The sequence below is a fragment of the Chlamydotis macqueenii genome, chromosome Z (assembly GCF_036417535.1).
Source record: "Chlamydotis macqueenii isolate bChlMac1 chromosome Z, bChlMac1.mat, whole genome shotgun sequence".
NCBI classification, from domain to species: Eukaryota; Metazoa; Chordata; class Aves; order Otidiformes; family Otididae; genus Chlamydotis; species Chlamydotis macqueenii.
The window spans coordinates 82,174,040-82,194,542 of NC_141593.1; the positions used below are offsets into that span (position 1 = coordinate 82,174,040).

Consider the following 20,503-nt stretch of genomic DNA (forward strand, 5'->3'; position numbering starts at 1 on the left):
ACAAATGGTTAACAGTCAGAACAAGCCCTGTGTTTTGTGTGTGAACCCTGCCCAGCACCCCTGTACCTGTTCCGATTCTCTCTGGTGTTGTCAGCACGCTTCCGTCACAAACGTCTCCAGTGTTTATTGGTGACAGCTCATACAGCTCTGTCAGTGACGTTTATTGTTGTGAGAACCAGCAGACCTGTGGTGCTCCCTTTGTTCCATAGAGAGGGCTGCAGTGCATCGGGATACACGCTGGCTAATTGACACTTCCTCAATTAAAAAAAAAGAGTGGAGCAAGGAGGGGGCTGTGGCGCGCTAGGAATCCTGCTTGGTTTTCCCCAGAGCTGCAGAACTGAAGATGAAGCAGTTAATGCAGGAAAGGGTGATGCAAACCACTGCTCACCACAGCGAAAGAAATGAATGTACAAAATGACACAAATAAGTCTTTTATCTAGAATCCTGTAATCAAATTTTATTTTTTGTTAAATTGCCTTTTCAGCACTGCAAACATTTTAAAGCAAGCCGCAGTCAGCAATACCTGAAATACCAGCAAACGTTGTATGCGTGATGCACAGCCTCCGCAGAATCTCTGTTTCCCTCAATGAGTTAAGAGTACAAGATGCCTCGTACAGAAAAGGATTCGGTGAGCAAAAGGAAACCCTATTTTCTGCAACGTTGCTGCAGAGCTTTTTGCTCTCAGCAACAGAACTCGGCAGCCTTTCTGAACTCTACTGAAGTAGGTTTCAGCTTCTTGGTACAATTCCTAGCTGAGAGAGGAGCAAGCAAGGCACAGTCACAAGTTTATGATCAGTTCCAGGCCATGCCGGTTTTCCTAGGTCTTTATCTTTGTTAAAGTTTCTGGCTGTTTCAGCTTATCAGTGAGGAAACGGAGCCAGGTCAGGCCTGCAGAGGGAATACACGCTGCGGAATCACGTCAAGAGCATGGGTGTAAGAGCAAAGAAACCAAGGGCTTTTAAGCACGTGGTAATGAGTTGGATTTTTATGTTAAAAAAAAAAAACAAAAACAAAACACAGAAGTAAGTTTTCTGCAGGTAAACGGAGAAGGCCATTCACAACTGCTGTTAAAAAAAAAAATCCCCACACCTCCAAGATTTCCATTTAGCTTTCTCAAGTAACTGTCCCTCCTTAGCACGTAATATTAATAATCTCTGTCCCCAGAGCAATGAGCAGACAATCCTTATCATTGTCCTACCGGTAAGATACAAAGACCACTGTGAATGACTGTCTGTCCTTTTAAATGTTAGTGAGGACATGTGACAACAGCTGCATTTCAAGTAGGTAAAAAAGGGATAATTAAAAGCAAAAATTCCTGCTAAAACAAACTGATGGTTAATCATCCAAAGTAAAATTCACCAGCTTTTTATTTTGGCACACAAAAGGTATGTACTTGTTTCCTGAATGTTACCTAAAGGTGCAAGAACACTTCAGTGCAAGCCAAGTATTTACATCGGCAGCAAAAGCCGTGGGGCAGAGCTCCTGGCAGAGGAGTGCGGCAGGGGCACGGCATCACCACTGCGCAGCACCCGCACCACCGCAGCGCCAATAACGCCTGCGTAGACCCTCCTCATTGTATTTACTTTGACAGCTTAAATTGGAATTACAATTGATAACTTGGGGTTTTTTAAATGATGCGACACTTGATCTGAAGCACACGTTTGTAAAATTATTCTCCTGGGAACGTAAACCATAAGGGGAAAGACACATGCCAAATGGCTTTGCTCCAAAGCTTTCGTGCAGTTCAGTGTTGGAGAGCTGCTGGCCGTAGTTCTGTGGGACAGATACTGCAAGGGTCAGCATCTGCAGGTGGGAAGTTTCTCTTGGCTGTTTCTCTCCCAGCACCTTCTGCTTTTTCAGAAGCAATGTATTTCAGATGACTAGCAGTCAGCCTCCCCTACGCCTTAGTGCACTGTACAACGGTCAGTCACAGAATCACAGAACGGTGTGGGTGGGAAGGGACCGTTACAGCCCACCCAGCCCAACCCCCTGCCAGGAGCAGGGACATCTCCAAGCGATGCCCAGTGTATGGTGGTGAAAGCCATCAATAAACGCTGCAGTTCTGTTTGCAGCAAACCACAGCCATGAGAGAAAAACAGTGAGCCACAGCATTAGACTGTCTTACAGCTCTCCGTGAATTTTCACAGCTTTTTCAGTGCTTTTCAGTTATTCCTGACAAATAGAAGCAAGGCACCTTAATTTACAGGTGGGTGGTTTGCCACCATGTTTTGACATTCTCAAAATTTCTCTCCATCCACTGTATATTGTCTTCAATGGTTTCAATAGCTTGCTGGATGCAGCGAAACCATGTGCTTTTTTCCTCCAGAGAACTGAAGAATTCTTTCACCTGTTGACAAAAAATGTGAGAGAACAGTTGATGACGAGGCAGCGCTCTCCTCATTGCACAGGAAGACCAGCAAGAAATGTGTGATCCTCGAACCCAGCCTTGGGTCTTCCCCTCCCTTTCCCCGCCAACTTCCCCCCAACCCCAAGAACAGTTTTTTAAAAAGGTTTCATAGTGGCTGGACCTCAAACATTGAGGAAGATTACATATAAAAATCACACAAAAACGCAGTGGCAGGAGCTGGCGCATTGTGTGGGGATCCATCTGGTTCCAGCTCATCCAGCAAACCCCTGCAGCCATTCAAGGCACCGCACCCGCAGGCAGGACAGCAGCATTGCAGTCTGGGTGTCACCGGCGGGGGGGGGGGGTCAGCATCCCAGTGTGGGTGTCACCGGGGGTTCAGCATCCCCCATGCTGCGTGATGGCTGCAGTGCTTCATAACACACCTTCACCTGACGGCCAGGTAGCGCCCCAGACCATCCTGCTGATACAGGCAACGGGGCGGGACAGAGCAGACCCTGCAGCTGCTTTCTGAGTGGCTCAGGAACAGTCATCCACCTCTGCCTGGAGCCGCTCGTTCAGCACATTCGGAGGAGCAGCAGTAGTGTTGATGGAAAAATAAGAAGTTTTGGCTCTACAGGGAAGTCTGTGCCTCCTTTTAGTTTTCTAAAAAAAAACCACCCTCCAACTCCCACATGGCTTGAGAAGCCTCTCATCTCACGCTTGAAGCACTTGGGAATGCGTCACTGGAAACCTGGAGGCTGCTTCTACTCCTTGAACTCTGCATTGCCTCTGGCTGCTGGAAGTGCTCTCAGCTGCCTTCCTCATGGTTTTTTTCCTCTTGTTTTTTTAAAGGAGGCACTCTCAAGCACAATCACACTGTGGAAACCATGCATCTCAGACTTGAGTTGGTGTTGATGGTAGAGAGATGCTTTCAAAAGATAGTGACTGTACTTATTGTATCAATTAAATAGACAACTTTCTGAGAATTTACTTTGATGACTACGTACAAGATGCAAGTACTCGTACAAAGTACAAGAAGGACACAAACGTGATACACGGAAGGGAGCTGCTGGATTTTCTCTCTCAACCTCATTCTGACTTTGTGTTCAGCGACTCATAGCTAAGTCCCACGGACCCCAGGGGTAGGGCAGGACACAGGAACGTCCCTGCAGTCCCTGCCACTGGCCAGGACACTGCTATTGACACACTGTGAGAGCCCACTCAGATTTACAGTGAAGACTGAAACTATCATTGTCTATATTCTTTCATTTCATATTTCCTGTGGTTGTATTCCATACGGCTGTGTTTTGCCCTAAAGCAGGAAATGTGAAACTGCCCACAAAAGCAGCAGCTTCTGAAAGGACTGTCAGGAATGCCATTAAATTTGCACATTGGCCAGGGTGGGGTGTTACCGTCAACAGAGATGGTGGAATAAGCAGACAAGATGATTATCACATAGGGCATCCAGGAACAGGGAGAATTTTCCCCAGAACAGAAGATGTAGAACCGTGGTGTATTTCTCACTGCCCTTCAGCATTTTTCTCTGTCTGCTCTGTGAAAAGACCTGGTTTTTTTTCCTTCTCACTCTTTTCCAGAGTGGGTAGAAAATACTAACAGAGGCAGGTAAACCATGAACGCCTTGGCAGGCAAACATTCATACTCAGCCTCCAAGCTCACTGCCCAAACAGAAAACATCTTGGTCCTTGCCACTGACTTCACGCTCTCCTCGAGTAATCAAGCTCACTACCACTCTAACCTTTTCCAAGGAAAGGGCAGAGATATTACCCTGATGCTTCATAACTGATCATGCTTTTACCATGTTAAGACTTAATGCAAATTTTCATTTCAGTTATACCACAACTGATTTTTAAAACTAAGATCTGAAAGGTTTACCTGTGCAAGCTGTGACCTTGTTGAGTACCGACTTGTCAGTCCAGTGATGATGTCTGCCACGGAACTCGAACCCAGCTCAAATCTGGCAAAAAGAATCACCTATACTCAGAAAATGTCTGGTTTTGTAGAAAGTAGAATTTTACATTACAACTGGATAAAGAGAGCAGTAAACCAACTTATGTACCTTACTTTTCCACAATTTTCTCCCAATTTTCTTTTAAAAACGTCCAAGCTAGATGATAGCCAGATGGGTTTCTGGCAACAAATACAAGAACATGTGGAAGGTCCTGAGTTCTTATGACATCACCACGCAGACCTTGATCCATTAACCTGAGAATTGGTAACAGAAATGGAAGTTGTTTAGACCAGGAGATAAAGCTGACAACTACTATTCCTTCAGTATTTGGTACTGCAGTTGAGAGTTCACATTTCTAAAGGTGCTGACACGTCATTTCTGCTGGGTTACTTCCAGCTTTTCACGACGTACTCCTCAGCCACATCCCTCTTTGCCATTTCTGTTCCTTTCACAATTACAGTTACTTGGTAGACTTGTATTCTGAATTCTAAGGACAAAAACAAGGCTACGTTTTACTCCTACTCAGAATTTCCAAATATGAACCTCGCTCCTCCCTCTGCAAGAAAGGAATTTGTTCTACGGTAAGTCAGTGGAAAATTCAGGCCTGCAAGTGCTGTTCACAACTAAGATGTCCAAACAGCACCACAATGCAAAGAATAAATAACACAATAAAACAGCTAAGTATGTCTCCAGCCATATCTGAACACAGTTAAATCAGTGTCCCACACTGTCACTCCCATCAAACGGCAGAAATCAAGTTCACAGAACGGATGGTTTGAAGGGAACGCCTGAAAACCTCAGCTCTCTTTAAAGCAGGAAACCTCAAACTTTTTATAAGAAATGTCCAGCATATGTACCTACAATCAATGTAACTACAAAGGTAAATAAAGAAGCGTCTGTCAAGCCAAGATAAGGTATCTGAATAGCTGTTTGTGGTGGTTTAGCCCGGATCACCACACAGTTTCTTAATCACCCTCCCCCTACCCAGTGGGACGGGGGAGAGAAATTGGGAAGAAAAGAAAACTCATGGGTTGAGATAAAAACAGTTCACTAAAAATACTAAAAACTACAAAGCTAACAGGATATAATGATATTAATATACAAAATATACAAAATGAACAATGTACAATTTCTCACCACCGATGTCTGAATGACTGATGCAGCCTGTCCTGAGCAGCAATCACAGGAACGACACTGAGCAGCAAGCGAAGGGGGGAGAGCAAGCTAGCAAGGGAGATGGAATGATGCCAGCAAGCAAGAGAGAAGAAAAGGATGCCAAGGGTGCCCGAACGGATACCCGACAAGAATGTCCGAAAAGAAAAGGAATACCAGAAAATGATGCCCCCTCCCATGGGCAACCCCCACTTCTATACTGAGCATGACCTTTCTGGCATGGAATACTCTCTTTGGCCAGTTTGGATCAATTATTCTGTCTGTCTTTTGCCCAGCTTCCTGCATCTGCATGTTAACGAGACTTGGAAAGCCAGACAGTGTCCTTGGTCTCATTAACAACAACTCGTATCATCAGAATGTTCTTATCAACATTCTTCACACACAAAATCCAAAACACACCGGCTACTGAGAAGAAAATTAACTCCATCCCCGCTGAAACCAGGACACTGGTTTATTGTATTTTGTCCCAATTTGCTACTGCGGCTTCTGAGTGCATTGACTCCTGGCACAAAACAGAGAGACGGAAAGCTGCAGCCCCTTCCTCCCACCATATTAGTGCTGTGAAGCATTTTATACATCACTAAATTCACAAGCTATGAAGCAAGATTCTGAATAATTCTGTTTCCTGTTTCAACATTGTGTTCCCCAAACACACTTCTGATTTGTGTAACCACTTACCACTGCAGTTTGTCCTTGCTTCGCTGAGGCTGAGTGCTAACTCAATGCTCCCTCTCTACGTTGAACGAGTGCAGTTTGTATTTACTAAGGAGGAAATCCCAGCCCTCGGACGTTTGTGCGCCAACAGCATACACCGCTGTCTTCACATCTGCAGGCAAGCTACAACAAATTGAACACCAAGTTGCTCTCCGTGTCACATTTACACATGCAGAGACACAGCCGCGTCACCGCCACAGCTCAGCTGGCAGAGCAGACAATTCATTAAAAAGTACTGGTCCCTCGGGGGTATTAGAAAGTGATCGCTGTGTCTGGGAAACAGTTAAATATCTCAGGCTGTATCTCTGCGTTGTTCCTGCCTTGGAAATTACTTCTGGAAACTCTGGACTCATCATCCTTTTTTTTTTTTCTTTTTTCTTTTTGTATATTCCTTTCCTGGCTGTGCCCAGTCAGATACCAGCCTTCCTGGCCTGCCCACAACAATCTCTCAGAGACATCTCGGAGGGTGTTTTAGTGACTTCTGATGTCCAGATAAGAAACAAAAATAAGATGAAGTTTATGAACAGGAGCTACCTATTTTTACAACAGGCAAAGGTCAATCTTCAGATACATAACTGAGGAAATACACGTTATCTTCACTTTTCAGAAGATCTTTAACAACCTATGTTGTGCAGTACCACATGATGTATGTGCTTGTTTGGGCACAAATTATGCAACAAATTGTAAAGGCCCTGGGAAGCTGAAGTATCAGATACAAAACTCAGAAGGTTGAACTCCAGAGTGTGGAAAGGACTGAAGCTTAGCCTTTTCACAAATTAACTCTAGTGTAATTAAACAGAGAATCAGAAAAAACAGTAATAGTTACAGAACAGACCTCAAGGTTCCATTGGATTTCTGCCATTCCATAAAATATCCTGTGGCTTTGTCCACGCAGGACTGGTACCTGTGCACGCAGGCAAACAGCAGCAGCGAGTGCCTAAGCAGCCTCTCAGACACTGAGCCCTCATCACTCCAAGACTGCTTGTCAATCAGGCCTTTAAACAGATTGACTATGTACTCCTAAAACAAGGGAACAATAATGATTAATTTTAAAGCTCATTTTATAGGGTACAGGCCGAGTCAGAAAGTTCTGGACACTTAAAGTATCACCTGTAACTGTTTGTCTGTACCATCGCCGTCCCTCCTCTCGATGAGCCGGTATATAGGGATCAGCTCACTCATGCCTTGGAGTACAGGCATGATGTGTCTTTCATCTTTCAGGTACAAAGTTAAATCAAGCGCCTTGGAAATTGACATTTTTTTTTATTCTAAGGAAGTAGAAGAGAGGGGATAAAACAAGTTATAATTGAAGACAAACTTAAAAGCAAAATCCAAGACAAATGGTTTTCAGAAAACTGTACAATTAGGAAAGCGTTAACAGTATTTCCAAATCCCTTTTTAACTTTCCTTTTTGAAATTAAATGTGACTGAGCAGCTACATAAGCTATGAAACCCAATATTTAATCTTTGAACTAAGAAATGAACTGTAAAAGCACGATTTAGAAAGCCTGACATTTTCCCCCGCCTCTCACGTGCCATGGTTACCACAGCACAGCCTCGCCCTCTTCCTCTCTCCCACTATTGCTTCTGCTCCACAAACCACACAGTTACAGCAGGAATCCACCGACTGAGATCACTTCCTCAGCAACACCCTTCTCGCTCCACGTGTAGGTAGTTAGCCTGCAGTAGACCTCGAAGCTACAATCCCAACTGCTCCTTCACTGTCTACCTGACTTTGCAGACTGTCTTCCTCCTCTGGCAGGACACATCTCAATGATTTCTTCCAAGAGCAACCAGAGAAAATGCAAGAGGTCTTTTCTCACTCCCTCTGTTCATTTTTTCATCCTTCTGCTAAACAACTTCTTTTGCTTCCTTTCTATGTCAGCTCCCGGCACACGTTCTCTTTTTGTCCGTATTCACCTGCCTCTTCTGCCTCAAGATACAAGTACGGTCTAGTCTCTCACCATGACATGAACGCTGCTTGACGCAATTGGCATGTCTAACTGCCCCTTTTCCTTTCCTCTCTAAGCAACTTGAACATGCTGAGCCACCTTTCTTCACTCTCCTCTTTTCTCTTCAAATTAGAAAGATCTTTCTTCTGCTGTCCAAACAAAAACCTTTACAAGCCCTGCTGACATCACCTTCTGAGCTGCCACCTCAAACTCACACGATCTTAATTCTCTTCCAGCTCCCACACTGATCTCTTTCTGGAACACTGTTCGCGCAGACCGGGAGTTACTGCTGTCGGATCTTTTCTTCTCTCTGCGCCAAGCTACGCACAAACGTCTACAAAGCACCCCTGAGACACAGCCTTTTCTAATGCGTCCACAGAACCAAGACTAATCACAGTACATCTTTATGACTGCAACCGCCTTGTTTCTAACTGACAAAGGGCACCAGCATCTTTCCAGGAGCAAAAACATTATCCTAGTCCACCACTTCACACTGGCTCTTCCGTTAGCACGTCTTTATTGAACACAACACGTTTCACTAAACAGGCTTAGGTAAATCCACTGCAATTGAGAGAAATCCTGGGTTTACACTGCTGTAAGCAAGAAAAGAATATCCGCTCAGTGTATTTAAGAGACTTAATGAATACTATCTAGCCACATCATCAACACTTCCTTCCTTTGCGGTGTGCGCTTACAAATACAGAGTTTGCATTTTTTTTCACAGTTGAGCAGAAGGCCTTACCTCACAAGCTGGAATACATTGTTAATTAGACTTGCTCTGTCATTGCTGCTAATCACTGTGTGGTTCTCTTTCAAGAGGTGAATCAGACGATCCCATCCATCATCTTCGTAGTGCACAATGTAATACCCATTCATATCCACATTTAATTTAACCCGCTCCACCTCTTCCGGAAGGATAATGACATCTGGTAACAAAAACGTAACTCCGTTTTTCTTAGCAGTTCAAACACATCCTAGTACTATACCAAATAATACTGTTAGTCTCATTTCAGTGATTTAAAGAACATTCAGAGATTGTTTCAGCGATATTACTGAGCTGACAAACATTTGCTTCTCTCATACCCGTAGTTCCAGTCCCCCCGTCTGAAAAAAACTAAAGGCTTGCAAACAAACTTTAACTACATTAACCACCTAATTAGTCAAAGAGATTACCTGCTTTGGTTGTCATCAGAACCATTTGCGCGCTGAGACTTCCCCATCTTGTTTACCCTGTGGATGATGGAGAATGTCCTCCCTTCACATAGCGCTCCTGCTGCAGGTGGACATTCTTCCCTCTCACTGTGACGGTCACCAGGGGAAAACCTTTCTGCAGTGTCCAAGTGTCCATCATTGCCCTCACATCAAGAGTCTCTCCTTTAGTCCAGTGCTGGTTTTTAGAGAGGGAAAAAGAAGACACATAAGGAGAGGAGGAAGACGAGAGTACACTGTCAGTGAAAGAGAAATGGGTACCTAAGAACTCTGTAAAAGCTGTTGGGTATTTTTAACCTCTACACGGGTACATTTAGACTGGATATCATGACATCTCCAGCTGGTTTTCTTGAGGACACTTCCATATAGTTCATGACATCTCTTTAAATACTGCAGTTTTGCAGTCAGCCCTGGGCACAGGAGTAGGATTTCCGTCCAATCTCAGAAAAAAAACTGATTTCCAATGGAAGTGAAGAAACTTTCACTCTCCCTAGAACCATGCTGAAGTGGTAAAAAATGCTTTTGGAAGGTGCACATCTCAATGCCACGGCACACAACAGTAACATGAGAGGGGACAGGTACATGTCAAACTCCTAAATACCGATGGATAAAGAACGAGATGCTTACTGCTCGCTGCTTCTGCAAAAACCATCACCTTGCAGTTCATCTTTGTCAGTACGTACCGTAGGGCAAATCTGAAAGGCAGGAAAAAAGTTTTGGTCGTGTTTCTTTGATGCCATAATCATAAGTACTGGTTACAGTCTTCAGTAATAATTTAGAGAGACACACCAGTCATAGGAAATTTGAAAAAAAAAAAAAAAAGAGAATATGGAATACTTGCATTTGTCATGCTGTTCCACAAATCTTCATTTTTTGTATTCCGATAGCTGTATTTCTGCAGGTACTGCACAAGTCCAGCTTTAAACACATCAGCAGTCAGGTAGTCCATCAGCATATTCAATATACAAGATCCCTGAAAAAAAAGAGTGACAAAGTGTTACAAAACTACCCTTTAGCTGGCAAGATGCTTGTTTCAGAAAAAAAGTCAGCATGCCACTAATCTACACAACAGTTCACTTTGGTATGTCTCTCTGATTAAAAAATAATCAGATTTTATGTATATTGAAACAGTACTTTTTTGTGATCAGAAATCTTAAAAATAATCACTGATTGAGTAAGTTATGTTATTATCTTTTTAATTACTACAAAAGTCATCACCATATAACGCTCCAGTGAAAAACTCTCCTTGCGCTTCAGCCTAAAAAATGGTTTAACACTAAATTGATACAGAACAGAGAGAAGAACTGAAGACTTCCTCATTTTAGAAATGGAAAAGGCAAGTCCAATCTGGATCTGCTCAGGGTTTTGAACATGGAATTATTCAAGTCATAAAATCATTAACACTGCCTGTCAGGGATATCTTATACGTAGGGGTGAAATCAGTAAAATACAACTGTATAGTACAAGAAGTACAACTGAAATCAACAGCAGTTACATATTTTACCTGCTCATAAGAAACATTATCAAACATTTCTAAAATTTGAGCTGGGTCTTCCACAGGAGTAGATATAGGATGTGATGAATTTAATGCATCCACTTCCATGGCATCAAAACATCTGCTTAAGAAAGAGTCTTCCTAATAGGAGGCAAAACCAAATATTACGGCTCAGTTCTGCTCAATGACCACTGAATACCTATTCATTCACTTTTCAATCCATTCCACATGGTCTTTAAATCATAAAAAGAAAGCAAAACATGTATTTCTTTTTATTCCAGTGCACAAAAAAATCCTAAATGGTAATACAGACAGCCAAGTAAGTTATAGTGTTTCGAACTAACTTAAATAGTCGAGCTAGTGAGACTTAAAAATCACTCCAAACAGATAGCCGCAGCTTCCAACAGTTTGATGACATAGTGGTCAGTAACCATAAACCAAAATAAAAAAAAAAAAAAAGAAGGTGAATTTCCCTGTTATCATGCCACTGTAGTGGCAAAATTCTGCCCAGCTACATTATTCATCTCACTTTGGTAGAAAATGTCATCTGTTAGAGTTCTGCTAAAGCTAGTTTTCAAGTCTGACCCTGTTTGATGAAATAAGATAAAATAATTTCTTTACAGTTTTGGAAGTCTAAATGTCTTCAAAGAATACACTTTCACCATAATCATTAACTTCCACCTTAATTCCTGAAAATATTTACATAAGGACAAATCAACATTCCTACCCTTCAGAGGTAACATCAGGTAGCCCTCTCAAAGCGGAATTTAAAAATGGTTCACAACACAAATCTGCTTGGTCTTTACCCTTGCTAATTAGTGGATTGAGAAGGCAGTTATAAAATAAAAACACAAAAACAGCTGCTTACAACTCTCAGTTCTGGATGGGTAACGCTGACTGACACGAACTCCATGAACTTTGCAAACCCTTCATTTAACCACAAATCATTCCACCACTCCATGGTAACGAGGTTGCCAAACCACTGCAGGGAAAAAAAAGAGAGCTTCTGAAATTAAATACACAGTTTATCACAAAAGCTGCTACTGAGCTGTATGAAATATCATTTACAGTACGTTGTCGTCCTCTAAGGAACCTTCTTCTAGAGATACAGCTTGCTCTGGCCTCTTGCCATTTCGTTTCTCATTTTAATGGCAATACACTAAAACACTGGCTTCCGCTCATGTTCCACGAAACCTTGTAAAGACACCACGTTTGGCAGGAGAGCCATATATGAAACAGTTAACGTTTCCAAACTTTTATGCTCCTCTTTTGGTGGCCTGCAATTAATTTCAAGGGCTGACAATGGTGCAAAGGCCCGGGAGCACTGGAGCTGCTGAACTCTGTTTACAGCCCCCTGCATCTGTGCAGCCTGCCGGGACACCTTCCACAGAAACAGTCCTCGTGGCTCACAGATGAGCACCCTCAAGGCGAAGCGGCTGTTTTTAGCTTACAGCTCCAAGGTCTCCCTACCCACACAGGATCCATCAACCCTGCCCCCTCTGCAGGCCCATTCAGACTCCTTATTCTTCCCCAAAATCTCATCTGATGAGCCAGCTCATGGGCTATTATCATAGTAATCCCTAGTTTAGAAGATGCTGAGGACTTTTCAGGGTCATACAACAAGGCAGATTCCCGGTATGTGGTCAGTCCCCAGTTTTCCATAGCACCAGACTGAAAATCAGGAATGGCTGCTAAATCTAGAAAAAAACCCCATGAAAATAGTACTAGTACCATTTTACTCAACAAAGAACTCACCTGCTCATCCTATTTCATGATTGCTCCCACACAGGTACATGTATCACACATACTTCTAAGGGCTCTTAAACGTAATCACAAAAACAAACTCTAAAATAAAGCTCTGTACAGTTCCCACCACAGCTTTGCAATCTCCCCTTAGGTTTTGTGAAGCAGACAGTTTAAAAGCCTGTGAGCCAAACTTGGCCCTGTGTTAATCTCTGAATTAGCAATTTTCTGCTAATTTACTCTCTACACTTGATAATCTTCTTGCACACATTAAGTTATTTAACACTTACCTTGTTTAGGTAAAGGATATGGAATGTTGAAGTAATCCTCATAGAAGTCTAAAAGTTTCACCGCCGCATCCAACGCATAATCAGCTTGGTTGATCTTGTCTGGCACGGTGTACACAGAAATCTACAGCAGACGAGCAGGCAGCACCTCAGTATCAGCACCAGAAGCTTACAGAAGTTGCTCTCTGTCAGAGTTACTTGAATGGCCATGAAAAGGGACACTAGAGCACTCGCCTAACACTTCTCACACAAGAGTTACTAAAACATTTGCAGAAAAATATTACCAGAAGTAGGAACACAAGTTTTAAAACTTACCCATTAGAACCACTATGTCCCTACAAAGACTTCTGCTATTTCCACTCCTACCATGTTAGAGTCATCGAGCTGACACAGGTTTATTTCAGTGCTGTATTCCATTTGCCTTTATTTATATAAACCTTACATGAAACAAACTATGTGACCGATGCATATAATTATATAAAAAGTAAGCCCATTACCAAAACTTGAAACTAAGTAAGCTCAGAATGCAAACTAATTATCCAGTTACAAACCCAATTTCTTTCTCTCCTTTCATTCCTGTAAAATGCCAAGATACATAAATCTGATGACCTAACTGAAAAGTAAACCATTATGTATTCATATAGACTTAAATACAAAACAGCTCTTAGAGAATGAGACAGTTACCTTAACTCCATGACTGGTTATTTTGCTGATGGATTTAAAATCTGAAATGATGAAGGCCACGAGGTACGTACTCATCTTGACAGTGGTACCAAAATGGTCCTCAATGAGCCAGGGAGTTATATTCACAGACTTCACCTGAAAAACACACGCAGCTCATCACCCAGCAGCACTACCTGTGCAGACCTTGGCACCAACAGCTGCTGTGTTTCTTCTCAGTTTAAACATACCATGTTTTAAAGATACTACACTGAATTTTAAAGGCATTACATTACATTTTAAATACACTACATTACATTTCAAAGAAGCCATCCCCACGCCCACAGAGAAAACGACAACATGCATATGTATAAATACAGGCACTTTCATTCCTAAGTGTGACTGACTTCTACACCGGTACCACTAGAAAAACAAAAACACTGTTCACTGCTTCAGTTTTCCTCCGAGTCTGCCAGCATACCGATCAAATTAATCTCACACAGCTTCAGGTGATTAGAAGCTGTATAAATCTCAGTAGCCGTCATTACACACGAGAGGAGTGAACTCCTCCAAACCATGATTCAGTTACCTCAGACACCGATTTTAGCACAAATGAGTCATGTGCTGGAGGTATCTATTTTCCACTCTTCGTCACAGACAGCCTTAGCTAAGCAACTCAGACCTGGAACATGTTTAGCCACACTGAACTGTAACACTGGCACCCACTCCTTTTTCATTATTTTATCAATTTCTCTACAACAGAACCAATTTTTTTAAAACATTTTACTTTCGTAGGGTACTTGAGGGTGGTGCTATTCCCTGATTTATAAGGGTTAGCTTCCTCGCAAATCAGCAACAATAGTACAGAAGAACTTACGAAGAATCTCTTACACCCAAAGATAACATGAACAAAATATAGTTAACGCTACACATGCATATGCATTTATAATTGCAAAAAATATTTGTAGCTACGTGTATGCCACGTTCACTCTGAGATTTCTTTTGAAGACCCAAGTATTTTTTTTCCACAGAGAAGGTCCTGTTTATCTGACAATTACATTAATACACACGGATTGTGTAACTATTAATATATATTTTACCATTAATCTTAAAATCTAAGATGAACATGGAAAGCATTTTGTGAGTAAAATAAAGATCATGGAGACTAAGTTGTGCTGATCATTCTCCCATCTCTGCTGAGAAGCAGGAACCCACACGATGCATTAATTCCTTCATTCCTTTTTAATCTTGTGTCAAGACTACCAGCAATAGCACCACACACTCATAAAAGAGCTGCAGCAATGTTCAGGTCACCATTCCCAGTAACAGCAGTTCCCCGGATATTCTGTCCTGCCTTTGCTTTCTTGTTTCAAAGATCATCAGTCAACAGCACCCCGTTAAAAGTATCCACCTACCATTGGCATATTGGACGGCGCGAAGTGCTTTGGTCCCCTCCTGATCTTAATTGAAAACCTGGCTTTGAAGGCTGGCTCATCGAAACACGGGAAGGCCATCCGCGCAGCTGTCGGCTCAGTGTGTTGCTGCAAGCACTCTAAGCGGGAGGAAAGAAAATGGTTTTAGTCACACACCTTCATATGCACAGCGTTCACCCCCTTCATGTGTGAAAATAGAGTAACTTCACATTTACAAAATAACTACAGGTACTATCAAAAACTTTTGCGTGTCAGTCAAAGCATTACAATGTCTCAGCCTGTGGTGGGGAATCCAGGTGGCCAAAGGAAGCTTCTTGGCCAAACTCCCCTGGAAAGTTTTGTGGAACAAGAGAGAGGAGACCTGCCACGAGCTCAGCAGCTTCCCCGCCTTGTCCTCCACCACACTCCAGGGGAATCGGTGGATGCTTCAGAGGACTAATGCCCAGTAAGGCCACAGCCAGGAACCCCACCGCCACCTGGAAGGACAGCCCCTGTGACACCCCATCACACCAACACCCATCTAAACAGCACCTGGTGCGACTCTGCACGACAGCAGGAGCCTCACGGCTGAATAGTTCCAGAGAAAGGAAAGACAGAAAATTCTAAAATTAGGTACTCCGCATGGCTGCGTTGAGTATGGAAAGGTTCTGTCTATTGCGTTAAAAAAGGATTACCTCAGTTCTCCATCCCGGGTCCTGTAGGTGCTTTTATAAAAGCCTTGGAAGGACTCGGAGAGGTTGGCGAGATAGTGGATGCGGAGGGTGTAGTTGTGCCCAGCCTGCAGCGGCTCGGCAGTGAGGATGGCCACCTGCTCGAGGGGCTGGTGGTCCAGCACCCGCGCCTCGCGCGCCCAGCCGTCCCTCCCGGCCTCGACGGCAGCCCCGGTGACGCGCAGGCGCTTGCTGTGCAGGATGACCACGCTGGTCTGCCGGCTGACCAACACCTCGATGGCGGCGGTGCCAGCGAAGGTCCGGGTGGTCAGGTTGGGGTGGACCAGGAGGTGGTAGTGCAGCGGGACCACGTCCTTGGGGAGCCTGACCGCGCTCCAGGGAAACTCCGCGCCACCGCCACCGCCCCGCTCAGCACCCAGAGCCCCGGCCACGCTCAGCAGCCCCAGCAGCCCCGCCACGACCGCAGGCCGCGGGGAAAACGGCCCGGCCCGCCGCCCCGCCGCCATCCTCCACCGGCAGCGACCGCCCGGCGCGGGACGGGGAGACGCGCAGCCCCCGGCCCGCCCGCTGCCCGCCGCTGCCGCCGCTGCCGCTGCCGCCGGAGCCAGAGCGAAAGCGAAAGCGAAAGCGAAAGCGAAAGCGAAAGCGAAAGCGAAAGGGAAAGGGAAAGGGAAAGGGAAAGGGAAAGGGAAAGCGGCGGAACCTGGCCCGGCCCCGCGGCAGGGGGCCCGGTGCCTGCGGGGGCTTCGTGTTTTCGGGCGGGCTGGGTCAGGCCTGGGGCTTGAGATAAGGGGAGGAATGAGTTAACCCGACCATCTATTTAAAGAATAATAAAATACAGGCACATAGGCGCTGACCATAGGGCTTAGAGGAACAGCTAGTGGGGAGGAAGTCTGTTTCCCCTCTCCTGATAGGGGGGCTTATGACTGATGTGTGGGAGAGTAAGAAACAGTCCCACACTAGCTCGAGGGAATGATGAAAAGAAGCAAGGATTTCGAAAGCAGGATGACACTCGTCACGTAAACCTCCTTGCTAAAGGAAAACAGATGGTTAACAAGGACATGAATCAACCAGAGCTGATAAGAACAGTACAAGCGTGCAGGGTCACCACAATCCAGGCAAAAGGTGAAAAGTACACTGCGAGGAAGACCTACGGCCTTCCTCCCAAAAGACCACCAAAGACCCCTGCCCACAATTCTTGAGAGAATTTGCACAAGCGCGAAGGACTGATAAGCTAATTAGCATGCGAAGCAGGAGTAGGCGGGCTTAGGTAATGAATGCGTCAGTTAAATATTCATCATGTTATTGTATAAAAGTGGGATGGGTTGCTACCTCGGGCGTGCACGTTTGTGGTGGAGCGATCCCCCGTGCATCTGTGCGCAATAAACATACCTACTTTATCACTTCCGAGTTATAGAGTCTATTTCCGTACGTCAGGCTCGGTGGCCGAGGCGGAGCCGCCACAGGAGAGGGTGAGGGGCGCAGGCCCCGGCCGTGTCCCGGCATCGGCCGCCGAGAGCGGAGGGCGGTCACCGGCGCCGCCGAGCTGGGGAGTCCCTGTCCCTTGGCGGAGGAGCCAAGGCCACGGGAGCCCTTAGCACCTTTTAGGCCTCGGTGTCACCGCTGCTGCTTTTCAAGGCACCAACTTCCTGTATCACAGAAACTTTTACAGACGTTCTTTTCCTTAATCGTGTCCTCAACAGGCAGCATCTTCCTCAAGGATCCGGGTGAGGAGATGGAGTGCTCCCCCAGCCAGTCTGCAGATGACACCAAGCTGGGCGGCAGTGTCGATCTGCTCAAGGAGAGGAAGGCTCTGAGAGGTACCTGGACAGGCTGGGCCCATGGGCCGAGGTGAATGGTACGAGGTTCAACAAGGCCAAGTGCTGGGTCCTGCACCGGGGTCACAGCAACCCCACACAACGCTCCAGCTTGGGCCGGAGTGGCTGCAAAGGGACCCGGGGTGCTGGTCGGCAGCCGGCCGAACAGGAGCCAGCAGTGTGCCCAGGTGGCCAAGAGGGCCAGCAGCATCCTGGCTGGTGTCAGGAGCAGCGTGGCCAGCAGGCCCAGGGCAGTGATGGTGCCCCTGTGCTCGGCACCGGTGAGGCCGCCCCTCGAATGCTGTGTGCAGTGTTGGGCCCCTCAGCACAAGAAGGACGTTGAGGGGCTGGAGCGCATCCAGAGAAGGGCAACGAAGCTGGTGAGGGGTCTGAGCACCAGTCTGATGAGGAGCGGCTGAGGGAGCTGGGGTTGTTCAGTCTGGAGAGGAGGAGGCTGAGGGGAGACCTCATCGCTCTCTACAACTGCCTGGCAGGAGGGTGTAGGGAGGTGGGTGTTGGTCCCTTCTCCCAAATAACCTGTGATAGGATGAGAGGAGAGGGCCTCAAGGTGCAGCAGGGGAGGTTTAGGTTGGATATCAGGAAACACTTCTTCACTGACAGAGTGGTCGGGCACTGGACCAGGCTGCCCAGGGCAGTGGTGGAGTCACCATCCCTGGAGGTGCTCAAAGAGCGTGTAGAGGTGGCACTGCAGGACAGGGTTTAGTGGGCATGGTGGTGTTGGGCTGACAGTTGGACTTGATGATCTTGGAGGTCTCTGCCAACCTTAAAGATTCTGTGATTCTATGATAAATATCAGTAAACATCTGCATATGTTCAGGTTCCTCAGGTGGTCTCAAACCTGATCCTCTCCTATGATGGGAGGGACCTCATTCCCCCAGTCCCTGCCCTGAGATTCAAGGACTTTAGAGATGTAGGAAAAGAGATTGACACTGAAAACTGAAGCAAAAAATTGTTCAGCACCTTTTCCACGTCAGTTGTCGCCCATTCTCCTGCCATATTTCTCAAGGGGAGGGAAGTGGGGTAGGGGTGTACATTTTCTTCAGCTGATACAGGGAATTAGCTGTCTGCTAAATATCGCTTGATTTAGGAGACTGACAATGCCTAACAATCCTGTCTGCCTTGAAACTCACTTCAGCTTATCAGGGACTGGAATTTGTCAAGAAACTGGTATTTGTCAAGGATTAATATTTCTAGCAAAGGACAGAATGTCAGTTCCATCCCAGATTCGGTCAGAAGTCGGAAACTGCTGAAATCCCCCAGTAAAAGGAGAGCGTGGGTGAACGACTAAAGCTCATCTCCAGGAAGACCAGACCCCTGGAGAAGTGAACGACCACCAGAGACAGATCTGAAATGCTAACGCAAGTGTTTTTAATAGCCCCGCCTCGCTCATGCACATGTATGTCTGTATTGTGCAATCCTATGGATGTGTGTAGTGCACCAGATAAATTTGTGCTAACATGTGCTGTCGGTGTGTGTGCTTTTGGAGAAGCGATCCCCACGCACCCAGCGCTGAATAAACATGCCTGCTTTAGAACTCTCTTCGAGTTGTAGAGTTTGATCTGTGCGTCACAGTCTTCCTTTTCCGGACAACATACCTGTAGAAGCCCTTCCCACTGTTCGCCACATCCCTTGCCAAATTCAGCTCCAGCTGTTCCCCAGCTTTCCTGATACCATCCCTACACATCCCTACACATCCGGGCAGCATCCCTGTATTCTTCCCAGGATACCTGTTCCTGCTTCCGCTGCCTGTGCATTTCCTCCTTTACTTGAACAAGGAGGTCGTTACTGGGCCATGCTGGTCTCTGCCTTCCTTGCCTGATCTCTTACACTTAGGAATCCAGAGCTCCCGTGGCGCTGTGGTTTAGGCTCGTGACCAAAACAGTGCTGATAACACACTGACGTTTTGGCTGCTGCTGAACGGTGTTTGCACAGCACCAAGGCCTTCTCTGCGTCTCGCTCTGACACTCCAGTGAATAGATGGGGGTACACAGGAGGTTGGGAGGGGACACAACCCGGCCGATGACTCCAGCTGCCCAAAGAGATATGCCACGCCACGTCACATCATGCTCAGCAACAAAAAGGCAGCGGAGGGGTTTTCGGGAGGTCAGCCAACTTTTGCTTGGCAACTGGTTGGGCATAGGTCTGCCATGGGTGGTGGCAGGTGCTCACCTCTCACCTTCACAACATTTGCTTTGTCTGCTTCTCTTTCTCTCTTCTTCCACTTCTCCTTTGCTTATGAAACGTTTTTCATCTTAACTCACCAGGTTGCTGGCTTTTCCTCGCCCTTTCTTCTTCCCACAACCCAAGTGGGCGGCTGTGTGGAGCCTCGCAGCCTGCCAGCGTTAACCCTCCGCACCGAGCCATCCTGCCGTTTTTCGGGCAGCCCCAGTCCCGAGCTACACTCGCCTGCCGCTTTCAGCGTCCTTAATTTGTGTTCGTCACACAGGGAACGGCTGAAAACACAGCAGTGAAATCAATCAGTGCTTCTCATAACGGGTGACTGTATCCGTGCAGACACAGGGAGCTGTTACTTGGCTGATGAGAACGGAAGATGACAGCCCATCTAGAACGGGCAGCTGCAGGAAGGTAAAACACCGTTTGTCTCCTGCAGACGGAACGGCTCCTTTCTCTCCCCAAAATGTCTTTCTTCCTGTATTTTATTCTGGAGAGAACTGAACCTTACTGTCAGAAATGTAGGTCTTTATTCGGGAAATACTTGATCTGTCTGGGAGGACTCCAGAGGAGAGGCAGTTTATAGAAATACGATGATTTTTTTTTTCTTTTTTTTTTTTGGCTTGTGGCTTTGGAAACATCCGGTGGGCAGAAAGGTAGAAGGCCTGGCAGGGGATCGACCGGCCGCAGCAAAGCAGACCTTCGATCGCCGCCGTAACACAGCAAACCCTTGGCTTCTGCCCGCCCTCCTCCCCCGTCCCGGGCTGCTCCCAGCCGGGGCCGGGCCGGGCCGGGGCGCCCCGGGAAGCGCCGCACGCCGGGGAAGGCCGGCCCGCGGAG

The 20,503-nt window shown here is 46.0% G+C and overlaps 1 protein-coding gene across 1 annotated transcript; it reads right to left on the bottom strand.

Annotated features, from left to right (window-relative positions):
• Positions 1 to 2,140: 2,140 nt before the first annotated feature.
• On the bottom strand, positions 2,141 to 16,185 carry LOC104486930 (endoplasmic reticulum aminopeptidase 1-like). The gene is given in 18 exon segments (XM_086770272.1): positions 2,141 to 2,347; positions 4,241 to 4,322; positions 4,430 to 4,570; positions 6,168 to 6,326; positions 7,039 to 7,223; positions 7,314 to 7,471; positions 8,878 to 9,081; positions 9,329 to 9,600; positions 9,992 to 10,059; positions 10,206 to 10,337; positions 10,869 to 11,000; positions 11,728 to 11,841; positions 12,402 to 12,556; positions 12,893 to 13,013; positions 13,574 to 13,708; positions 14,965 to 15,082; positions 15,084 to 15,101; positions 15,657 to 16,185. Coding segments are annotated over 18 exon segments (2,844 nt in total). The 5' UTR covers positions 16,160 to 16,185; the 3' UTR covers positions 2,141 to 2,200.
• Between the last annotated feature and the right edge of the window lie 4,318 nt (positions 16,186 to 20,503).